At 45.1% G+C, this 23,891-nt stretch overlaps 1 protein-coding gene across 1 annotated transcript; it reads left to right on the top strand.

Moving 5' to 3' along the window:
- The first annotated feature begins 201 nt into the window (after window positions 1-201).
- On the top strand, window positions 202-16,384 carry LOC118075570 (uncharacterized). Its single transcript, XM_060269854.1, has 3 exons — window positions 202-342; window positions 11,203-11,319; window positions 15,609-16,384. Exons 1-3 carry the CDS (start codon window positions 202-204, stop codon window positions 15,855-15,857), a joined length of 507 nt encoding a protein of 168 aa, XP_060125837.1. The 3' UTR covers window positions 15,858-16,384.
- The last annotated feature ends 7,507 nt before the right edge of the window (window positions 16,385-23,891 follow it).

Here is a 23,891-nt window from a genome sequence, read left to right as displayed (position 1 = left end):
CTCTAGGGGTAGTCTCGGTGGCACGGAGCGCCAGGGCGCCGGGCCGGCAGGAGGGCGCTGCGCGGCGAAGCCATGCTGTGCGCTGCGCCCGCCCACCACGGGGGTGCCAGAGCGATCTCCACGCCACGGCGCCAGGGCGCCCAACCGGCTTGAGACGGCCCTGCCCCTCAGAGCCGGTGCATCACATGGGGCTGGACGTTGATGGCGACAGCCTCTCCTCCTTCTCCTGACTCTCCAGCAGCCACTTCGAGCTGCGCCATAGAGGAGGCTAGCAGCCGTCATAGAGAGGCCATGAAGGCGGCTCCTTCGCAGCAGCAGCAGCCGCCACCTCTCGGGACAAGTGTCAGCTCATCCTCCTCACCACACGGCAATGACAGCGGAAAGAGGGTTATTCCGGGATCAAATCAGAAGCTGGGGTGGCTTTCGTAATTCCAAGACTGTCCCTGGGAAATCGGGACACTCGGAGGGAATGCGACAAACAGAGAAAATCCCACAAACTGGAGAGTCCCCCCCCACCCAAAAAAAAAAATCCCAAAGGACTGAACATGTTCAGGGGAGGAAACCAGAAAATTTAGAGGGGGGTGGGAAATCCAGTGTGGTGTGGCAGTTAGGGCAGAGCTTTCCCAGCTTTTCCTGATGGTGAGACACTTTTTAGACATGCATCATTTTGCGACACAGCAATTCAGTTTTACTAGCAAACCGGAGGTTAAACTCGCCCCTTTCCAGCCCCGGGAAGAGCATTCCCGCGACACACCTACACACAGCCGCCAACACACTAACGTGTCGTGACACACAGTTTGGAAAGCTCTGAGTTAGTGTCAGACTAGGACCTGCAGGACCGGGGTTCAAATCCCCACTCGGCTATGAAACTCACTGGCCGACCTTGGGCCAATTGCTCATTCTCAGCCTCAGTCACCTCACAGGGTTGTTGTGATGAGTAAACGAAGAGCAAGGAGGGTTTGAATCATGCACACCACTTTGCTCTCCTTGCAGAAAAAGGTGGGATATAAGTGCCATAAATAAAATACATACGTCTTAACAACTGCACTCTATGCTGCAACATTTTGTTGCGGCGGGGGAGAGGGTCCCGGCTGTGCGATCTGCTTCCAGTTTAATTCTCTGAGTGGTATTTATTATTCAGTTAATTACACATCCCTCTGCTTCAGGTCCAAGGGCGGCCTCTGACAATTTAAACTGCTTTATTAAAAAACAGTTTAAAACAAATTACAGCTGCAGGAATAGGGCGGGTCTTTAAAACATGCATCTCGGGCATTCAAGGGTCAAGGTGGAGAAGTTCATCTTTGGCACATGGTGAAAACTGCCAAAATAAGTTGCCAGATGCATTGCTGGAAGGGGGGGTACAAAGTTCACAGCTCACAGGCTGCCACAAAGAATGCCTTATTCTGTGTCATTGCTGCCAGCCCCTGAACTTCTGAGGGCCACAGAACTACCAAGATCTTACTGATCTTAATGCCTGAGAGCATGGGTAGGCAAACTAAGGCCCGGGGGCAGGATCTGGCCCAATCGCCTTCTAAATCTGGCCAGGAATCAGTGTGTTTTTACATGAGTAGAATGTGTGCTTTTATTTAAAATGCATCTCTGGGTTATTTGTGGGGTGTAGGAATTGGTTCTTCTTCTTCTTTTTCCAAAATATAATCCGGCCCCCAACAAGGTCTGAGAGACAGTGGACCGGCCCCCTGCTGAAAAAGTTTGCTGACCCCTGCCTGAGAAGGTCTTTCCAATTATTATTATTATTATTATTATTATTATTATTATTATTATTATTATTATTATTATCTTCATCTAGACAGGAGCAATCCTTAGAAATCTCCGTGTGTTGCCTGTTCTGCTTCCTTAATAAAGAAACTAACTGTAAGCTAGCCGGTGTTTCACTGTCTTCCTCTGATCTGCAAATGACCTTTTCCTCTTGTCAGCTCCCTGACATTATCTTTCCACCAGTAAGCTAAGACTCTCCTGTTCAGACAGGCTTTGGGGAACCATGGTTCAGATGATAATGGTCACTGGGCTATCGTCAGGGCCAATTGCTGGTTCTGAATGTGTTTTGGCTACTGTTTTTAACTAGTTTTGTTTTTATTATTTTGCATTTTGTAATGATGCTTGGGATAAAGGTGGGATATACAATACATTAAGTATACAAATACGAATAGAAAGTTCCCAGATTCAGTCCCTGGAATCTCCTGTTAGGTCTGGGAAAGATTCCCTTGCCTGAAACTCTTGAAAGCCACTGCCAATCACTGTGGACAAATACTGAGATATGTGGACCAATGATCTGACTGTATAAGGCAGCTTCCATTGAGAACCACAATCTTATATATATATATATGAAATATACTCGGAGTCAAGAGTGAATTTCATGCTCTTTATTCAGCTCATAGTCATCAAGGAGGAGAAGAGAAGACGAATGGCTCTTTTCCCCAAACCATCTGCTTATATACATTATTTACACAATGGGCCTTGCATGATTGGCTACTTCAGGGCTACACCTGTGGGCCAATTATATTATGGATTGACTTCTGCCTGCAGCCTGATTGGCTGCTCCTACAGGCCAATCAGGTAGCAGATTCACTTCTGCCAGCCGCCTGATTGGCTGCTCCAGCAGGCCAATCAGGTTGCGGATTCACTTCCACCTGGAGTTGGATTGGGTAGCTCCCGCTGATTCTGAATCCTATTGTTCTAGGATTCAGCTCAGTACATAACAATATATATATTAGGTGAAGCACCATAACTCAAGAGAGAGAGCTTGCATGAAGAAAGACCCAGGTTCAGTCCTTGGAATGTCCAGGTTGGGATGGGAATGGACCCTACTAAAATCCTTGAGAGCCACACCAGTGATTATAGACAACACTGAGCTTGATGGACCAATCAGGCAATATACTCTGCCCCTATTTAAATGAACCCTTTGTTCAGAACCACAAGGACTAGAATCTTAAAGGTAAAGGTAAAGGTACCCCTGACCGTTAGTTCCAGTCGTGGACAACTCTGGGGTTGCGCGCTCATCTCGCTCTATAGGCCAAGGGAGCCAGCGTTTGTCCGCAGACAGCTTCTGGGTCATGTGGCCAGCATGACTAAACCGCTTCTGGCGAACCAGAGAAGCGCACAGAAACACTGTTTACTTTCCCGCCGGAGCGGTCCCTATTTATCTAATTGCACTTTGACGTGCTTTCGAACTGCTAAGTGGGCAGGAGCTGGGACCGAACAATGGGAGCTCACCCCATCGCGGGGATTCGAACTGCCGACCTTCCGATCGGCAAGCCCTAGGCTCTGTGGTTTAACCCACAGCGCCACCCTCATCGGGAAGGGCCACAGGTCACTGGCAGAGCATCTGCTTTGCATGCAGAAGGTCCCAGGTTCAACCCCCAGCATCTCCAGGAATGTCCTCTGCCCTGAAATTCTGGTGAGCTGCTGCCGTTTATCATGGAAAATATTGAGCTGGATGGAGCAATGGTTAAAGGCAGCTTCCTGTGTTCCTGCTATGCAAGCAAATGTCCAAGTGATAAATAAAGCACTGAAAGGCTGATTCATTACAACGTGCATCTTTTAATAATACATCCAGGCACAGAACTGGGAGCCAGAGCAGTACACCAGGGGAGCAAGAAGGCTGTTGGAGGAACGGCGATTGCAAACAGAATGGAATACAAGACACATCCTATAATTTTAGCTGTGTGCCTGTCTACCAGCCGGGCTACCAAAGACAATGTACATACAGATGTTCAACAACTATACTGGTGAAGAGTTAAGCCATCGAGTGATGGATTGAGAAGGATGGGCGAACCATCAGATGATGTCCACAGGACTGGATTGGCTGACAAAAAAAGTAGATCCTGTCCACCATTTCCCCTCCAGGTTGTGTATATCTGTTTTAAGAGCAGGTATGAAGGGTCGTATGCAACTAAGTCACACTCAGAGTAAACCCAATGGATTGTAGCCAACTACTCAGGGGAGACCCATTGCAAGTAATGGGCTCTAAGTTAGCCATGTCCATCAGGCCTTTTCGGAGTGGGGTAACCATTGGCTCCAAGCCACTGAAATTAATGGGCTTAGGTTAGGGCAGAAATAACATGATGTTACAACCAAGTTCACAGCAAGATGGAAGTCAATGAAGCTGACACCTGGATGTTGCTTCCTGCGTCCATCTCCAGCATAGCTGCCAAGTTTTCCCTTTTCTCGCGAGGAAGCCTATTCAGCATAAGGGAAAATCCCTGTAAAAAAGGGATAACTTGGCAGCTATGATCTCCAGCCCTCCTTCTCTCGTGGGTTTTTGCTTTGGCTGTTTATTTCAGGGGGTTTCTTAGCAGCACTTTGGATCCTGGGTCTGTTGAGGAGGACACTTTTTCTGTTGAGGGATGCAATCCTGCTGAGGAGGACACTTTTGCTGTGGAGGGGGACAGTCCTTCTGAGGAGGACACTTTTGCTGAGGAGGACAACACGGAGGAGGAACCTGGCAAGGCTGCTTGCATTGTTGCTGCTGCTGTGACATCTTGGATTGCTGGAGAAACTTGGAGGGGAAAGAAAAAGAACACGGTTGACCATTACTGATTGCACCGATGCTTCAGAAGATTAGCAAAATGGGGGGGGGGTGTTACCAATTAATGGAATAAGTGGGCATGTCTAGATAGGTGTCAACTTTAAATCAGGGGTGGGGAACCAGTCTCCGGGTAAGAATGTAAGAAAATAAGAAGAGTCCTGCTGGATCAGGTCAATAGCCCATCTAGCCCAGGATCTTGTTCCCACATCGGCCAAGCAGATGCCTCTTCTGGGAAGCCCACAGGCAGGACCTAAATGCAACACCAACTTCCCCCTATTAGTGATTCCCAGCAACTGGCATTCAGAGGAACTGCCACCAAGAGTGGAACATAAGAAGAACCTGTTGGAGAGTCACGTCTTCCCCCAAAGAATCCTGGGAACTGTAGCTTGTGAAGGGTGCTGAGAGGTGTAAGGAGATCATGATTCCCCTTTCAGAGCTACAAATCCCAGAGCAATTTAACCAACAATCCCAGGGCACTCTGGGGATTTTAGCTCTGTGCAGGGAACTGGGGTCCCCTAACAATTTTAGATGTCTGGCACAGATGGGGCCAGTATTATTAAAAAGAGAAAATACAGATTGAAAACAAGAATTCAGTAATAGCAGGGTCCAATCCTACGGTGCAGGTCAAAAAGGGATGGCCTTATAAGCATCTGAAGCAACTGTTGGGTGAAGCTTCACATCGGAGACAAGGGCATGCCAACATGCCAGGGCAAAGAATACTGGTTTTGTTGGGTTGCTAAGCCAGCTTTCCATCCACCTTACAGTAGCATCACCCAGCCCATGTATTCCCTATTTGTCAACAAGGATCTCATAGCAGGCATTGACAAATCCTTCACTGAAGTCAATATACACTATGTGCATGGTTTCTGCATGATCTGCCTCCTTGGTGGGGAACATTAGTAAATTATAATTATAATTATGAACAATGACATTAGGCATGTCTGAGGCTGCTAACCTAGGTACATTAACTAGGTAATATCCCACCGAGTTCGGTGGGGCTCACTTCTGAGTAAACTTTCCAGTCACCTCTGCTTTCTCCTGAAGATACATCCTAGACCTCCCCAACTTGCTGCCCCCTAGACAAACCCCATCATCCTTGACCATTGTCCATACTGGCTGTGGCTGAGAGCTTTAGCCCAACAACACCTCCTTTACACCTTCACAAGTGCATTTCACATGGGGTCCCTGATTGGTTGGGCCATATGTCTAAGACAGGGCTGGGGAACCTGTCCCTCAAGATGTTGCTGGGCCCTATCTCTCATCAACCTTGGTTATTGGCCATACCAGCTGGGGATGATGGGAATTGGGGTCCAGCCACATCAGGAGGATCACAGCTTCCCTCTCCCTGAAATAAACTAAAGCCTTTCCTGCACCTAAGTTAACTCCATCGCAACACTTTATTCTTCTAATGCAAAGCCAGGACTCCAACTCCCATCTCCCTTCACCATGATGGCTGCTGGGGCTGCTGGGAGCTGGAGTCAAACAACATCTTGAAGGCACCAAACTGGAGAAGACTGCTATGTTCTGAAATCTAGCTTCGTCAGGAACATGCAACTTCCCAGCCCCAGCCCCCCCCCAAAAGCTAACTAATTCTACTTACCTGATGTGACGTTCAGTCAAGGCTCAATCAAGCATGAGAAGCAAAGTTTAGTGAAGATGCCTAGGAAGTGAAGGACTTTTTATACGCTCACTTCATACATTGGTTCATTGGTTTGATTGAGTAAGGAAAAGCGGGGGGGGGGGGGGTTGTCACCTGGTTGAGTAACGGATGCTTTTGCAATCTCGACATGTCCATGCAGCAGCATCAGAACAGTCATGTTCCAAGGTAACCTTATCTTTTTGGGACAGAGAGTTCATTTCTGGGTATTAGGCCAACGAGAACCCCACCTAGATATCCATTGGAAAGGAAGAAGCTTTGTCATCATCTGTCCTCTGCCTCATATTGCTTGCTCAACCTAGGAAAGCACCTAACCAGTTGACAAAATGCCAAAAATAAAATAAAAAATAACTGGATAACTGGGAATGGAGAAGAAATGCAGTTTGCATTTTAATCAAATGTTTATTTCAAATTTATTAATACGGCAACCAAAGGCAGGCTGCAGCCAAGCAGAATAGTAAGAACCCTCAAATTTACTTAAGAATTATACGTAAAAATATGTAAGAACTTGGCTATGGTAAATAGAACATGCATAAAAAACAGAATCTCAAATATCAAGGGAGGCCACATGATCTGGTCTAAGCTGAGCAGCCTCCACTTAAAGTTTATCTGTATGATGTTTTATAGACCTGTCCGAACCGAACAACAGATATTTAATCTTACCCATATTGCCACGGGTAGGAACCACTGCTAAAACTTTCCCTGAATATTTTTGCCTCAGGCAACAGTCATGCTATACATTTAAAGCACTATGATACCACTTTAAGCAGATAAAGAATTCTGAGAGCTGTAGTTTGTTAAGGGTGATGAGAATTGTTGGGAAGTTCATACTCCCTTTACTTGAGCTACAATTCCCAGTGAAAAGGGATTGTTTGTTAAACCGCTTTGGGAATTGTAGCTCCGTGAGGGGACGGGGAGTGGGGTCTCCTAACAACTATCAGCACCTGAGAAACTACAGTTCCCAGGATTCTTTGCCAGGAAGCCATGGTTATCTAAAGTGGTATCATAATGAACTTGAAGTGAATGTGGCTTAACTTAGGTTCATTCATTTCAGTGGGTTTACTCTGAGTAGAAATTAGTTGGCTACAACCCATAGGGGTTGGGAATATCCTTATCATGATTCCTAGATGATCATAGCTGCCAAGTTTTCCCTTTTCTCGCGAGGAAGCCTATTCAGCATAAAGGAAAATCCCTTTAAAAAAGGGATAACTTGGCAGCTATGTAGATGATGCAATGGACTTAGTACTTTTATTCTTCGGCTGGATCCAATGGTGCCCCTAACTCAGAGTAGACCCCCTGAAGGTAACTAAACATGACTGATTCGGATCCATTAATATAAATGGGTTTACTTTGTGTCAGACTTTGATACCAGCCATTGTACATAAAAGAGCATATGTTAGTGAAAGCAACAAGCAAAAATGCAGTAAATTAGGGTAAATGGCTTTTAAAAATTGTGCAAAATTAATTTTCATGAGGATTTAGAGCCAGCTTCCTCAACCTCGCTCCTCCAGATGTTTTGAGACTACAGTTCCCATCATCCCTGAGCACAGTTCCTGCGAGCTAGGGATCATGGTAGTTGTAGGCCAAGAACATCTGGAAGGCCAAGGTTGGGGAAGCCTGAATTAGAGGGGGGAAATCACCACAAGATGATGTGAAAAATGGGGAGAACTGAACTTAATATTGGTAAAACAAGAAACTGAGAGAAACAGAAATTGACAGACTTGTCTATCGCAACAAAAAAACTGAGTCATCACAATCCCTATGAGAGACATGTTGTTCTTTAGTCGTTTAGTCGTGTCCGACTCTTCATGACCCCATGGACCAGAGCACGCCAGGCACTCCTGTCTTCCACTGCCTCCCGCAGTTTGGTCAGCCTTCTTTATGGTCCAGCTCTCACTTCCATACATCACTACTGGGAAAACCATAGCTTTAACTATACAGACCTTTGTTGGCAAGGTGATGTCTCTGCTTTTTAAGATGCTGTCTAGGTTTGTCATTGTTTTTCTTCCAAGAAGCAGGCGTCTTTTAATTTTGTGACTGCTGTCACCATCTGCAGTGATCAAGGAGCCCAAGAAAGTAAAATCTCTCACTGCCTCCATTTCTTCCCCTTCTATTTGCCAGGAGGTGATGGGACCAGTGGCCATGATCTTGGTTTTTTTGATGTTGAGCTTCAGACCATATTTTGCGCTCTCCTCTTTCACCCTCATTAAAAGGTTCTTTAATTCCTCCTCACTTTCTGCCATCAAGGTTGTGTCATCTGCATATCTGAGGTTGTTGATATTTCTTCCGGCAATCTTAATTCTGGTTTGGGATTCATCTAGTCCAGCCTTTTGCATGATGAATTCTGCATATAAGTTAAGGCAATATACAACCTTGTTGTACTCCTTTCCCAATTTTGAACCAATCAGTTGTTCCATATCCAGTTCTAACTGTAGCTTCTTGTCCCACATAGAGATTTCTCATGAGACAGATGAGATGATCAAGCACTCCCATTTCTTTAAGAACTTACCATAGTTTGCTGTGGTCGAAACAGTCAAATGCTTTTGCGTAGTCAATGAAGCAGAAGTAGATGTTTTTCTGGAACTCTCTAGCTTTCTCCATAATCCAGCGCATGTTTGCAATTTGGTCTCTGGTTTCTCTGCCCCTTCGAAATCCAGCTTGCACTTCTTGGAGTTCTCGGTCCACATACTGCTCAAGCCTGCCTTGTAGAATTTTAAGCATAACCTTGCTAGCATGTGAAATGAGGGCAATTGTGCGGTAGTTGGAGCATTCTTTGGCACTGCCCTTCTTTGGGATTGGGATGTAGACTGATCTTGTCCAATCCTCTGGCCATTGCTGAGTTTTCCAAACTTGCTGGCATATTGAGTGTAGCACCTTAACAGCATCATCTTTTAAAATTTTAAATAGTTTAAATAGAGACATAATTGCCTACAAAAATACACATTCCTACAAAAATAAGCATTCCCTAAACTAACTATGAGTTTTTGTGAGGACTTTATAAACAAACACCACATTTAGCAAAGAGTATTTCCTGTGCGTGCATATTTTGCCTGTCTGACCACACTGCATCATGGGCTTTGGAGTGGTCATGAAGGAAGATGCATTCAAGAACTGTGTGGGACTCGGGTTACAAACGGTGACATCATCGTGCCAAGTGGGATGGTGATTACTATGAACCAGCAGCACTTGTCACAAGTGTTGCAGTATTGTTGCAGTATTTCGCCTTCCTCTTCAGGATGCCAGCCGTGTTTGGGTTGCCATATTTCAAAAACTGAAAATCCTGACACAAAAGTTGAGTTTCTTTCTTCCTCTTTTTTCTTTTTCTTTTATCCAAAATCAACACTTCCGATGTGGGCTGCCATACGCCTGGGTTTTCCTGGACATTTTAGCTGCTTCTTGAAAATCCCAACCGGAAGCCATTTTCGAAGGACGGATCAAGGCTGGTGAGGACATGAAAGAAGCTGCGAGAATCACGAGGAAGGGAGCATTGCCAAAGGTGATGAAACTTTGGTGTGCTTCACCCCATTTCCTGTAATCTCCCAAAGGCAGAGCTTTATGTCCTTAATTAGGTAATTAATATCCTATCAGAGCCAAATGTCCTTAATTAATTCATATTATATATTTCTGTAAAAAAAGTAATAAATTAAAGACTGCTCCCAAAGTGATACTGTACAGTCATACCTCGGGTTGCGTCCGGTGTGGGTTGCGTTCTTCTGGGCTGTGAATGCGGTGGAACCAGAATTGTTTACTTCCGGGTTCCGCAGCAAGCGCAGAAGCATTCTGCGTGCTTTGTGCATGCGCAGAAGCATTCTGTGCGCTTTGCGCATGCACAGAAAAGTCTGGGTTGTGTACTTTACAGGGTGTGAATGGCACCCCGGAACGGATCGAGTCCACAACCCGAGGTACCACTGTAATGCTGAAAGGAACTTCGCCAACATACCAGGAAGTCGACTCAAAACTACAGGCACATGGGTAAACAGTTTATATTTATTAAAATAGAAAAAATTGAAGAGCTTCAAAAGCAGCCTCAGTAAGCCAAGATTAACAAGGTAACCAAGCCAAATATCTCTGGGGAGGTGGTTGGAAATAGATGGGGGATGGAAATCTCAAACCCTCCAACATTTCCCCGGTGAAAATAGCGACGGATGTACTATTCCATTATCAGTATTATCAATGTTTTGCCCCAGCCATTCTGAACAGCTTCCAACATATATAAAAACATGATAAAACATTAAACTTTTTTTTAAAAAAAACAACCCTTCCCCATACAGAGTTGCCTTTGGATTGCTCGAGGGTCAGATCATACCCTCCACAGAGCTACCATTGTCAGAGTGGTTCAACACTAATCCTGTTTAACCCAAGAAAACCATTAATGAAAACAATTCCCGGGGGACTCTGGGAATTGTAGCCCTGTGAAGGGGCTTTCCTCTCAGCACCCAAAGCAAACCACAGTTCCCATGATTCTTTGCAGAAGCCTTGACAGTTTAAAATGGTATAATACCACTTTAAATGCACAGTGCAGATGAGGGCTAAGTACAGGAAAGCTTTAGTACAATCCACACTTTTTTTTAATCTACAGGACCCCAAATCAAATAAAATTATAGGATCTCTGGGCTAAAGTTCAGCGGAGATGATGCAGCGAGTTCCCGTAAACAGCGAGACAATTGATGTTTCGAACATGAATGCTCGCCCAGCATATATGATGCATAATGGATTGAGGAAATGCTTTCCTCTTTCTCAGAAAGCAGCGCTCAGAGGATGATCCGGCCAATTGTGGCCAAAGGTATTATCATCATCCAATTAACAATTAGGTGGAGTTTCTGCTGGGGAAGAAAATAAAGGGACTCTCCTTCCCAAATGATCATGCAATCTTCCTCCGTGACTACCTTGCTGATGCACACAAACAAATTAAGGTCACGAATTAAGATCTACTCAACAACTGGAGAGGGTGTTCCCCTTTTGATTTTTGATTTATTTATTTTGCACAGGTGAATGAAATTCTTCCGATGCAAACAGGAACTTAACGTTGGCATATATATATAAGGCATCACCTCTACAAGCTCCTCATTCCACTTTGCTACCTGACCTCTGGAGTGTTGATCGTGCCTCAGCTTGGGTAAGCAGCTCTGGTTGTTACGTTTCGGGGTTTTGTTTTGCAATGACTGCTTTTGTTTTAAGATGGTGGTTTGGGTAGGGGAAACTGTGGGTGGCATAGGTGCCAACTCCCTGGGGCCCTGGGTGCCCGAGCACCCACAAAATTCCCCACGAAGGGGCCGGGTGCCCACAAAGTTTGGTTCCAGGGCCATGCACGCTTCATGGTAATCATGGCCCCGGGCACTCACGGTCGCAGGGCCAAATTGGCACTCCTGGTGGGTGGAACATAGGAAGTTGCCTTATATACTGGCTTGGACCATTGGTCTATCTAGCCTGGTGTTGTTAACACTGATTCGCAGTGACTCCCTAGGGCAGGCATCCCCAAACTTTGCCCCTCCAGATGTTTTGGACTACAATTCCCATCATCCCTGATCACTGGACCTGTTAGCTAGGGATCATGGGAGTTGTAGGCCAAAACATCTGGAGGGCCGCAGTTTGGGGATGCCTGCTCTAGGGTTTCAGATGAGGAGACTTTCCACACCCTACTTGGAAATGCTGGGGACTGAGCTCAGTACTTTTTGCTTCAAGTCAAGTGATCTACCACTGCGGTCTCCTACTTCCCAGAGGTGATCCAAGTGGGACATTGATATCTGACAAGGCATAATTAAATGATGACTTGTAAAGCTGTGGTTTCCCCTGAAGCAGGGGTGGGGAACCTGTGGAACTTCAGATGTTGCTGGAGTTCATCTCCCATCGTCCCTGGTGGGATCTTGAGTCCAAGGACATTGTTGCAACTGCAACTTCCATCATCCCTAACCATTGGCCAATGTTGGCTCGGATTGTTGAGAGTTGGGCCCCAACAACGTATGGAGGGTCCTGGGCTCCCCATTCCTGCTTTACACCGCTGTAGGTGCATTTAATATGTGATCCCTGATTGTTTGGGGCATGATTGGTCAAAGGCAGGTCTACGCCATGACTGTTCAAAGTGGTAGCAATAGTGGTTTTCATTTATAGTGAATGTGACCTAGGGCAGGAGTGGAAAGTAAGGGCTGCCCTCCCAAAGAATGCTGGGAAACGTAAGTTGTTATCATGCTGAGAGGAGGCTCCCTATTCCTCTCGGAGAGCTACAATTCCCAGAGTGGTTTATCAACCTCTCCCTCTTTCCAGAGATCTCTAGAAATTGTGAGAGCACTTAGCAAACTATAGTTCCTACAATTCTTTTTTTTAAAATACATTTTATTCCATTTTCCAAATTCAACAAATTAACAAAACCAATCTTTTATACAAAATCTTATATTCACATCTTTTACCTTGCTCCGCCGAGCTATGACTTCCCCCCCTCCCTTCATGCGGGTTTCTTATTAATTCCCTTTTTTGCAGTTCCTTTTTTGACATATTGGTCAATTCGTAAGGTTTATTTTAATCCTGCGAGAGTTTTTAACGATCTACAGTTTTTTTTCCATATAGTCCACATATTTACTCCAGTCCTTTTGAAACCTTGTCTCCCCCTGGTCACGAATCTTGCATGTCAATCTAGCAAGTTCAGCATAGTCCATCATTTTTGTCTGCCACTCCACAATTGTAGGTAATTCCTGTAATTTCCATTTTTGGGCTAACAAAGTCCTAGCCGCGGTTGTTGCATACATAAACAGTGTTTGATCTTCTTTTCTAATCTCTCCTCCCATTATTCCTAACAAAAATGCTTCTGGTTTTTTTGGAAAAGTATATCTAAACATCTTTTTCAATTCGTTATATAAACTTTCCCAAAATCTTTTAACTTTTTCGCATGTCCACCACATATGATAAAATTCACCATCTTTCTCTTTACATTTCCAGCAACTTTTGTCACTCATTCTATACATTTTAGCTAATTTAACTGGAGTTAAATACCATCTATACATCATCTTATATACATTTTCTTTCAAGGCAGTACATGCTGTAAATCTTAAAGTTTGATTCCATAATTTCAACCACGCATCATATTCAATATTATGCCCCAAATCTTTTGCCCATTTAATCATCACTTCTTTTGTCAACTCATCTTTTGTATACCACTCCAACAACAAATCATACATCTTTGCCAAAAGCTTTGTTTTGCCTTCTAGCACTTCTATTTGAAATTTGGATCTTTTATCCTCAAAACCTATTTTTCTATCTTCTTTAAGCACATCATTTATTTGATGGTATTCTATCCATCCTGTTAATACTCCTTTAATGTCATCAAAAGGTTTTAAACTCCATCCTTTTTCAGTTTTCGTCAAGATTTCCTCATACGTGGCCCGCCTCTTCTCCATATTTACTTTCTTAACTGTTCATACCTCTGCTGGTGAGACCCACCAGGGTGTTTTAGTCTCTAACAGCCTTTTATTTCTTTCCCACACCTCGTATAGAGATCTTCTTATCACATGATTCGTAAACCCGGTATGTGATTTCTTTTTGTCATAACATAAATATGCATGCCATCCAAATCTATTGTTAAAACCTTCCAAATCTAACAAGTCCGTATTCTCTAGAGTTATCCATTCTTTTATCCAACAGATACAAGACGCTTCATAATAGAGTCTCAAGTCTGGCAGGGCGAATCCACCTCTTTCTTTCTCATCTACCAAAATTTTATATTTTATTCTAGGTTTTTTCCCCTGCCAGACAAATCTTGATAAAATCTTTTGCCACTCTTGGAATTGCCTCGTACCTTTAACCACAGGTATAGTTTGAAATAGGAATAACATCTTAGGTAATACATTCATCTTTATTGTTGCGATTCTTCCTAAGAATGACATTTTCATATTAGTCCATCTTTCCAGGTCTTTCTTTATTTCCTTCCATACTTGTTCGTAGTTGTCACTATAAAGATTAATATTCTTTGCTGTCATCCATATTCCCAGATATTTTACCTTTTTAGCCACGTCGAGTCCATGTTTTAACTGTAATTCCTGTTTTTCTTCTTTCGTCATATTCATTGCCATAACCTTGGTTTTTTGTCTATTTAATTTGAATCCTGCCAATTGGCCAAATTTCTCCATTACTTCTATTGCTTCTGCAACACTTTCCTTTGGATTTTCCAATGTTAAAACTAAATCATCTGCGAAGGCTTTCACTTTAAATTGCTTTGCACCTACTTTAATACCTCTAATTGTAGATAGGTCTCTTAATCTGATCAATAATATTTCCAGGACCATGATGAACAATAACGGTGATAAAGGGCAGCCCTGTCTAGTTCCTTTTGTGATTTCAAAATATTCTGTTAGGGTGTTATTAATTATCAATCTTGCCTTTTGCTCTGAATAAATCGCCTCGATCCCATTCACTAATGTATTCTTCCCAACCATTGATTCCAAATTCCTCTTCATAAATTGCCAAGATATATTGTCAAAAGCTTTCTCAGCATCTACAAACATCAAAACAGCTGGTTTATCTATCTTGGTCTCCAGATATTCTATTACATCTATTATGTGTCTTACATTATCCTTTAACTGTCTACCAGGAAGAAAACCAGCCTGATCCTTATGTATTATTTGATTTAAAACTTCTTTCAATCTCTTGGACATTATATCTGCAAAAAGTTTATAATCATTATTCAATAGTGAGATTGGTCTATAATTTTTAACTTCTAAGCCGTCCGTATCCGGCTTTGGAATCAATGTTATATATGCCTCTTTCCATGTATTTGGGATCTTTCCCCCCAACAGAATATCATTCATCATTTCCTCTAAAACTGGAACCAACAGTTCATTCAGTACAGTTCCTACAATTCTTCGGTGGATGTGATACTTCTTCAAATGTACCATGCGGCGGCCAAGTCTCCCGTATTCCCCGGGAACCCCCCGTTTTTCCAGCTGTCCCCAGCCGGGAAAACGGATTTTTTTGTTTTTTCCTGGTTTATTCTGGCGCGGCGGCCATTTTGGAACTGGGCAGAGCATGCTCAGAAGCTACTTTTGATGCTGCCGTGCCCAGTTCCAAAATGGCTGCAGCGCGACTTCTGGTGCGACTGCCATTTTGGAACTGGGCACAGCAGCATCAAAAGTCACTTCTGAGCATGCTCCGCCCAGTTCCAAAATGGCCGTCGCGCTACTTCCGGTATGCTACTTTCGGTCCGGTCCCTTATTTTTCAGAGAGAAACTTGGCAGGTATGACTGTGCAAATGGGGCCTAAATAAATAAGGTGGTTCTGGTCCCTGGTTCTTTGAATTTCACACCACTGCAAATTCATGCATTGGGTACTATTTTTGTTATTTGCAAACACTTCCAAGATCAATGCTGTACTTTAAATATATATGTATATATATTAAAGATCTTTCTCTTTGTCTTCTAGGCTTCTCTAAATCAGCAGAAGATGTCTTACCAAAGTCAGCAATGCAAGCAAACTTGCCCACCCCCTCCTCAATGCAAGAAGACGCCCCAGAAATGCTGCCCACCTCAGCAGTGCTGCCCCCCTCCCCAGAAGTGCTGCCCCCCTCCTCAGCAGTACTGCCCCCCTCCTCAGCAGTACTGCCCCCCTCCTCAGCAATGCTGCCCCCCTAAGCAGTGCTGCCCTCCCAAACAGGACCCCTCATGCTGTTAAGGGGCGTCTGCCACAACCTGCCCAGAGAAGCCCCCGCAAGGAGAAGGGTAGGAGGGAAAGGAATGGAATATGGAAGCATGGTCTGATATTTATGATCCCATTCATTTTCCATCCATCTTTGCTGTCGGCTCCATTCTAGCAAACACTTTACTACCTCTTTCAAAAGGCAAGCTGAGAAGAACAGAAAATCTGGGAATCGATGTTTCCAGGGCACACGGGACCCCAGCCCATCTAGTCCCGTCAACATCAACAGACACTCATCTAGTCATCAGCTCAGAATATCGCTAGCCAATGGATGTCTGTGTGTCTCATCCTGACAGATCTCGTGAGCGCTCAGCTGAAGAGTCCTGTCTGGGGGAAAAAAACCTTCTTTGCAACCTAATTTCCCCCATATTTATTTTATGATGCATCCAAAATAGCACATTTAAACATCCAATTCACCCTTTGCCCCTTAAAACATTTCTATTCTTCCAATGTATTGCTCTGGGCTCTGATGGCAAGATATTATTAAAATTTATGCACAAGCATCCGTCTGCCTTCTCGAAGTCGTTCTTCCCTGTGTGTCTTACTGCAAGATTTGTACTGCAATGGTTGCTCTGGTCTGACCAATGGGGAATGTGAGAAGAAGTGATGCATGTGGTCCCTGGCAGGGAATCCTGAGAAGTGTGGGTCCAGTGTAGTATAGTGGTTAGAGTGTCAGGCTGGGAGCTGCAAGACCAGGGTTCTAGTCCCTACCCAGCCATGAAGCTCCCTGGGTGACCTTGGGCCAGTTGCTATCTCTCAGACTAACCTACCTCACAGGGTTGCTGTGGGGATTAAATGTACAGTCATACCTTGGTTTAAGTACGCCTCAGTTTGAGTACTTTCAGTTTAAGTACTCCGCGGACCTGTCTGGAATGGATTAATCCACTTTCCATTACTTTCAATGGGAAAGTACGCTTCAGGTTAAGTACGGACTTCCAGAACCAATTGTGTACTTAAACCAAGGTACCACTGTATATAGGAGTCTATGGTCCTTCAGATCTCCCAGACCTAACTATACAGGGCAGAGCTTTCCAAACTGTGTGTCTTGACAAGTTAGTGTGTCGGCTGCAGTGTGTAGATGTGTCATGCAAATGGTCCCCACGCTCCTCCCGGGACTGGAAAGGGGTTCGTTTAACCCCCAGTTTGCTAGTAAAACTGAATGACTGTGTCACAAAATGATGCGTGTCTAAAAAGTTTCTCACCAACATGAAAAGTTGGGAAAGCTCTGGTATAAAAGTAAAAGGTGAAGGACCCCTGGACGGTTCAGTCCAGTCAAAGGTGACTATGGGGTTGCGGCCCTCATCTCACTTTCAGGCCAGGGAGATGGTGTTTGTCCACAAACAGCTTTTTGGCTCATGTGGCCAGTATGACTAAACCTCTTCTGGCACAACGGAACACTGTCATGGAAACCAGAATGCACAGAAATGTCGTTTACCTTTCTGCTGCAGCAGTATCTATTTATCTGCTTGCACTGGTGTGCTTTTGAACTGCTAGGTTGGCAGGAACTGGGACAGAGCAATGGGAACTTACCCCGTCACGGGGATTTGAACTGCCAACTTTCTGAATAGCAAGCCCAAGAGGCTCAGTGATTTAGACCAGGCATGGCCAAACTTGGCCCTCCAGCTGCTTTGGGACTACAACTCCCATCGTTGCTAGCTAACAGGACCAGTGGGCAGGGATGATGGGAATTGTAGTCCCCAAACAGTTGGAGGGCCAAGTTTGGGCATGCTTGGTTTAGACCATAGTGCCACCCACGTCTCATGATATAGGGCTTTATAGACCATAAACAGCACTTTGAATTGTCCCTAGAAAAAGACCAATAACCAGTGGAGCTGTTGTAACAAGGGAGTCATAAGGGCTTCTTACAAAGACCATGGACCTATAAGAACCACCACATAGCCTTCAACATGTCTCTGGTGAAAATAGGGATGTTCTATTCTAATAGTAACAATAACAACAGCAGCCATTATTATTATTATTATTATTATTATTATTATTATTATTATTAAACCCATTGGACTGGAGTATACAGGGCTGTCTTCAGATGTCTTCTAAAAGTTGTATAGTTACTTATCTCCTTGGCTCCGGGGTTTTATAGCTCCAACCGCCGATATTTCGATCGGCAAGCCCAAGCGGCACAGTGATTTAACCCACAGTTGTCAGCAATCCATAGTTGAAAGTAGAAGTCGGCAAATGTGTCCTCTTTTTTGCTCCTCAAAATATGGCAGCTGTACATCCCAGAGCTTTCCAAACTGTGTGTCGCGACACGTTAGTGTGTCGTCTGCAGTGTGTTGGTGTGTTGGGACAAGCACTCCTCCCGGGGCTGGAAGGGAGTTAGTTTAACCTCCGGTTCGCTAGTAAAACTGAATTACTGTGTCACGAAATGATGCATGTCTAAAAGGTTTGTCACCAACATGAAAAGTTTAGAAAGCTCTGCTGGCCTAGTACCAGCTCCTCCCCAATTCCAGTGAGTGATCTTAGAGCTCCAGAGTTGGAATAAATGCACACACAATATATTTAACCTCGTTACGCATGGTGGAGTGTTACTGTAGTGCAGTGCCAGCTTGGAATACAACTTTTTAGTTGGCTGTGAAACTTGATAGCATAGGTCCATGTGACGCTGGACAGGAATGTTTCCAAGACAACGCAGCAACAGACAAGATGGAAGAGCGACAGGACCAGGCATGAAGGCTTGGGCATGATCCCAGCTGAACAGCAGGCCCTCATGGAGAATTTTCATGGTTCGGTTAACTGACAGTAGAATGGTGTATATGGCTACTCAGAAGTAAGTACTCTTACTTTTTCTCTGAAACTAGAAAGTCCTACGGTAGGTGCTGCAGTCTTTCAGTCAAGTCATGTGTACATTAAAAATACTTCTACTGGGGCTAAAATGTGCATAAAAATGCACTTATCTGTGAAAACAAAATAAAAAAAATTCCTTCCAGCAGCACCTTAGAGACCAACTAAGTTTGTCATTGGTATGAGCTTTCGTGTGCATGCACAAGATGTGTACAGTGGTACCTCGGTTTATGAACACAATTGGTTCCGGAAGTCTGTTCATAAACTGAAGCGTTCATAAACTGAAGCGAACTTTCCCATTGAAAGTAATGGAAAGTGGATTAATCCGTTCCAGACGGGTCCGCGGAGTACTCAACCTGAAGCATACTTAACCCGAAGCATGGGTGTAATTGGTTCCAGAAGTCTGTTCATAAACTGAAGCGTTCATAAACTGAAGCGAACTTTCCCATTGAAAGTAATGGGAAATGAATTAATCCGTTCCAGATGGGTCCGCGGCGTTCGTAAACCGAAAATTCGTAAACCGAGGTGTTCATAAACCGAGGTTCCACTGTATCTGAAGAAATGTGCATGCACACGAAAGCTCATACCAATGACAAACTTAGTTGGTCTCTAAGGTGCTGCTGGAAGGAATTGTTTTATTTTGTTTCGACTACAGCAGACCAACATGGCTACCTACCTGTAACTTATCTGTGAAAAGAACATTCAAAAACTGCTTTATTTGGGGGGAAACAGCTGCATAAAAATGTGCGCGTTAGGCAAAAATGTGCAATTTGCATGACCACACAAGTTTACAAGAAACTAAAATGGACTGATTCTCCCATCCTTACCTCTTCAAACGGCTGGGGACTCATGAGTTCTGCAAAATGCCTTAGAAAACATCCACATGGTTTCTACAGCTAATATGGTAGCAGCTGGATATGGTATTAGGAAAGGGTTAGGGTGCCCCCTAGTGTCCTACCAAAACACTGACAAAGGAATATAGGAAGTGACCACATACTAATTCAAACTCTTGGTCCACCTGGCAGCCTCTCGGTGGTGCTTGATGCCCTAGCTAGAGTAGCCATATGTCCTCTTTCCAGGACATGTCCTCTTTTTCATGGGTATGTAAAATGAGAGACATCAGTGATCCATAGTTAAATTAGAAAACGTGACCTCATTTTTGCTCTTCAAAATATGGCAACCCTACAACCCAGAGCTTTCCAAAATGCATTTAAAAGGGTAGGTTGGGCCAATGGGTGGAAGATGAGATCAGCAGTGGCTATTAGCTACCACGACTGTTTCCTGCTTCTAGGGTCAGAGGCAGGATGCCCCTGAAGGACCAGTTGCTGGGGGGAGGAGTGCAGGAGAGAGTTGTCCTCTTCACACCTGGCCTGTGGGTTTCTCAGTGGGTTTCTAGATGGCCACTGTAGGACACATGATGTTGGCAGTAGATGGGCCACATGGCTCTCCTTATGTTCTTTGGTATATATTATTCCTCATAAGTGCAGAAGCAAGGTGTTTCGTTATACCTTGTCAGGTCACTACAAGCCATACCTGCCAAGTCTCCCGCTGAAAAATGCGGGATCAGCAGCGGCGCGGCACCGGAAGGTGCGTAGAAGCAACTTCCGGGGCCGCTCTTCCCATGTGTGGGCACCGGAAGTCGCTTCTATGCATGCCTGGCGGCCATCTTGGTGGTAGCCGCATGGCGGTGGCTATTTCGATGACGGCTGCCGCCATGCGGCCACACCAAGATGGCTACTGGGCATGCGTAGAAGTGACTTCCGGTGCCGCTCTGCCCTATTTCCGGTGCCCACACATGGGAAGAGAGGCACCCAAAATGGAGGCTCCCTGGCAGGTAGGAAATCTGGGGGATTTCAGGGATTTTTCTCCAACAGTGGAAAACGGATTAAAATCTGGGGGTTTCCCGCGAAAAACGGGATACTTGACAGCTAAGCTACAAGCCTATGGTTTGAGAGAGAGAGATATGGTGGGATATCTTGGAGACCCAAACTGTGTGTCAGGGTTGAGCCGGATGAGGAGGAGTGGTGGCAAGCCCCCTCCCCCCGGGGGGAGGATGCCCCCACGGGAGAATCTGGGGAAATGGAGGACTTCATACCTGGAGAAGATTGGTGGTGGCGCTCATCAGAAGAGGAAGAATCAGATAGGGAAGAGGGAAGACCAGAGCAGGAGGAGGAAGGAGTTGAGGTAGAATCAGGTCCTTGTGAGGAGAGGAGCCGGCGGGCCCCCTCCGCTCCTCCCTTATCAGCCGCAGAGCGTAGAGCTGAGAAACTGGAGGGAACAACTGGAGGCAGCTGCAGCTCGTAAGAGGCGTGGTGAGGAGCCGGCTACTTAAGGAAGGTTGGCTGCTCCCTTCACCAGCACTTGCAACTGCTGTGCTGAAACTTGCGGTTGTCCTTGCTCGTCCTGCTCCTGATTCCAGTGTTCCTGACTTCGGCTTCTCCTGACCTCTGATACTGATATCTGACTTCAGCTGTTTCCCGACTCAGACTGCTCCTGACTTTGGCTTCTCCTGACCCGGACTGTGGACCTAGGCTCCCTCTGCATCCGACTGCTGCCTTCAGCACACCAACCTGTTGGTGCCCTAACACTGTGGTTGAGGAACCCATGGCCCTCCAGATGTTGGACTCTAAATCTCATCAGCCCCAACAGTCAGTCGACATTGCTCAGTTATCACCTGGGTGTTGGGGGGGGAATACAGTGAATTCCTCTATTTCCTCTGTGTGTTTGGGGATCCAGACAATGGTTTTTTCCGCTGTGTGTGTTTGTGGTGTGTGTGTGTGTGTGAGAGAGATTCTATTCCTCCCTCCAACCCAGTTGTTATTCCCCCTTTTCAGCAACTCAGCATTCCATGCCATTGCGTTTTTATGGGGTTGTAATGTGAACTTGGGCTCATTTATTTCTATGTCTTGGTCTCACTTCTCTCTCCAGAAAGCATCCAGAAGTTAACCAGGAAATTACATATCCAGTAAATAGATTTCAGACATTTTTTTTTAAAAGGAAAGATGACATGTAAAACAAATAAATGACAAGAGAAAGCTGTGGTAGAAAGTTTTTTTTAAGAATTCCAAAAAAATGTAAATAAATTACTTTTTGCAAACGAAACAAATGGAATGGAAATGGCCAAATTTACAAATCGGAAAGTTTACACCCTACCTATTGTACTCAGTTCTTGGTGGTAATTTAAGCTTTCCATTCCCCTCCTCTGTTATTCCTCTGACTCATCAACCTTCCAGTCTGGCAGACAGAAAATTCCAAAAGGACCAGTGGAAGAGACAAACGTAGAAACAATTTCAATCTCCCTCTCCTCAATATGGACTAGCATCTTGCGCAAAGGCCTGTTTCCATCACGCATGGTGTGGCTTGGTAATGTAAGTGTCTTGACTGGTCAGGTGTGGAGGGAGGGATTACGGCCAGGTGCGGGGGAAGAAGGGCAGCAAAGGAGTGGAAGTTTGGTGGGGTTGGCAAACACACACACAAACACAAGCACATATTTATAAATGTGTGCACATATGTTTTTGCGCGTGCACACTGGCTTTTCCTGTGTGTACCCTACTGTTACATTGTGATGCCAAAGGTATTTGTGTGGCTCCCAAGCACACACACCCCAGCTCAAAAACAAATGCCAATTTTATTTTATTAAAAAAACTAGCTGGCCAGGCCACGCGTTGCTGTGGCTCATCCCTGTGATTCCCCCCACCCTGTCCCAATCCATAACCTATCCTGTCCCCTCCTGCCCCCAACCCACACCCCACCTCCATTTGGGCCTAGTCTGTAAAGGCGAGTCTTCATTCAGCCTAGTAGCTGCAGTACCAGTGTAGCCACTGCTAGAGGGTGCTGTGTTGTAACCTCTTCTGCCTTCTATTTCCCAGCTTCCCCGGCCCTCTGATTTCAGGGTTCCAAACCAGTGGGTTTTACCTGGTTTTCGTGGCGCAGGTGTGACATGTGGCCAATCTATGTGCATGGAAACACTCGCCTATACCCATGTGACGTTGTGGGCAAATTTGACCGTGATTGGGCAAGCGGTTTGGGAGAATGTCACATTTTAACAAACGTGGACCCTCTTTTTATATATAGAGATGACTTTTACTGGCCACTCCTTTGGGTCTCCTTGGAAAAGAAGCTGGAGAACTACATTTCTCACCAAAGCCACTTTGTCATTTTGGCTACACTTTGGCAGTTCCCCATCCCTCGGAGGGTTGGCTCATGTGGCCTTTGGCTCAAAAAGGTTAGCTGCTTTTTGAGGTTTCGTTTCTCTTCCTTCAAGTCTGCTCCCTCCTCATTCTTTGAGTCTCACCCCTGAACTTGTGCTCCAAAGGTATTCCATGAACCCACCACTGAAGGGAATAGCCCTGGCTGTTGGTTGTCCCCCACCCCTGTTGTAAATGGATTATTGCACCTCGCCCTCCCACTGCTCAATTTTTGGTGTGCATCGGAAACTTTGGCACTCAAAGCAAACAGGATCGCTGATAGTTTGGTACACTACACGGGACTGCTTTGTAATAATACCATCTCATTCTCTCTCTCTCTCTCTCTCTCTCTCTCTCTCTCTCTCTCTCTCTCTCTCACACACACACACACACACACATACGAAGGAGGAGGCACAACTGTTCTTTCCTATACAAATGCCCCACACACACTTCCACAAAAGAAACAGATTCTTGATCCCATCACATCTTGTTGATTGTTTGGGTGACTTCATCCAGAACTTCCTCCAAGGAGCTCTGGGACCTGCAAGAGAGAAAAGTGAGGAATCATTGCAAATGAGCATGGACAGCGTGGCTCAAAATCCAGAATACCTGAAGGAGCGTCTCCACCCCCATCGTTCTGCCCAGACACTGAGGTCCAGCACCGAGGGCCTTCTAGCGGTTCCCTCCCTGCGATAAGCCAAGTTACAGGGAACCAGGCAGAGGGCCTTCTCGGTAGTGGCACCCACCCTGTGGAACGCCCTCCCACCAGATGTCAAACAAAAAGGCATCTGCCAGACTTTTAGAAGACATCTGAAGGCAGCCCTGTTTAGGGAAGCTTTTAATGTTTAACAGATTATTGTATTTTAATATTCTGTTGGAAGCCGCCCAGAGTGGCTGGGGAAACCCAGCCAGATGGGCAGGGTATAAATAATAAATTATTATTATATTATTATTATTATCATCTGTGCTGCATCAACAGCTCTGAACAAAACTGGCATTTTCAATCAGTGAAACAACAACATCA

Source organism: Zootoca vivipara, chromosome 17 (assembly GCF_963506605.1).
Source record: "Zootoca vivipara chromosome 17, rZooViv1.1, whole genome shotgun sequence".
Classification (NCBI taxonomy): Eukaryota; Metazoa; Chordata; class Lepidosauria; order Squamata; family Lacertidae; genus Zootoca; species Zootoca vivipara.
This window is presented reverse-complemented; position numbering and strand designations above follow the sequence as displayed.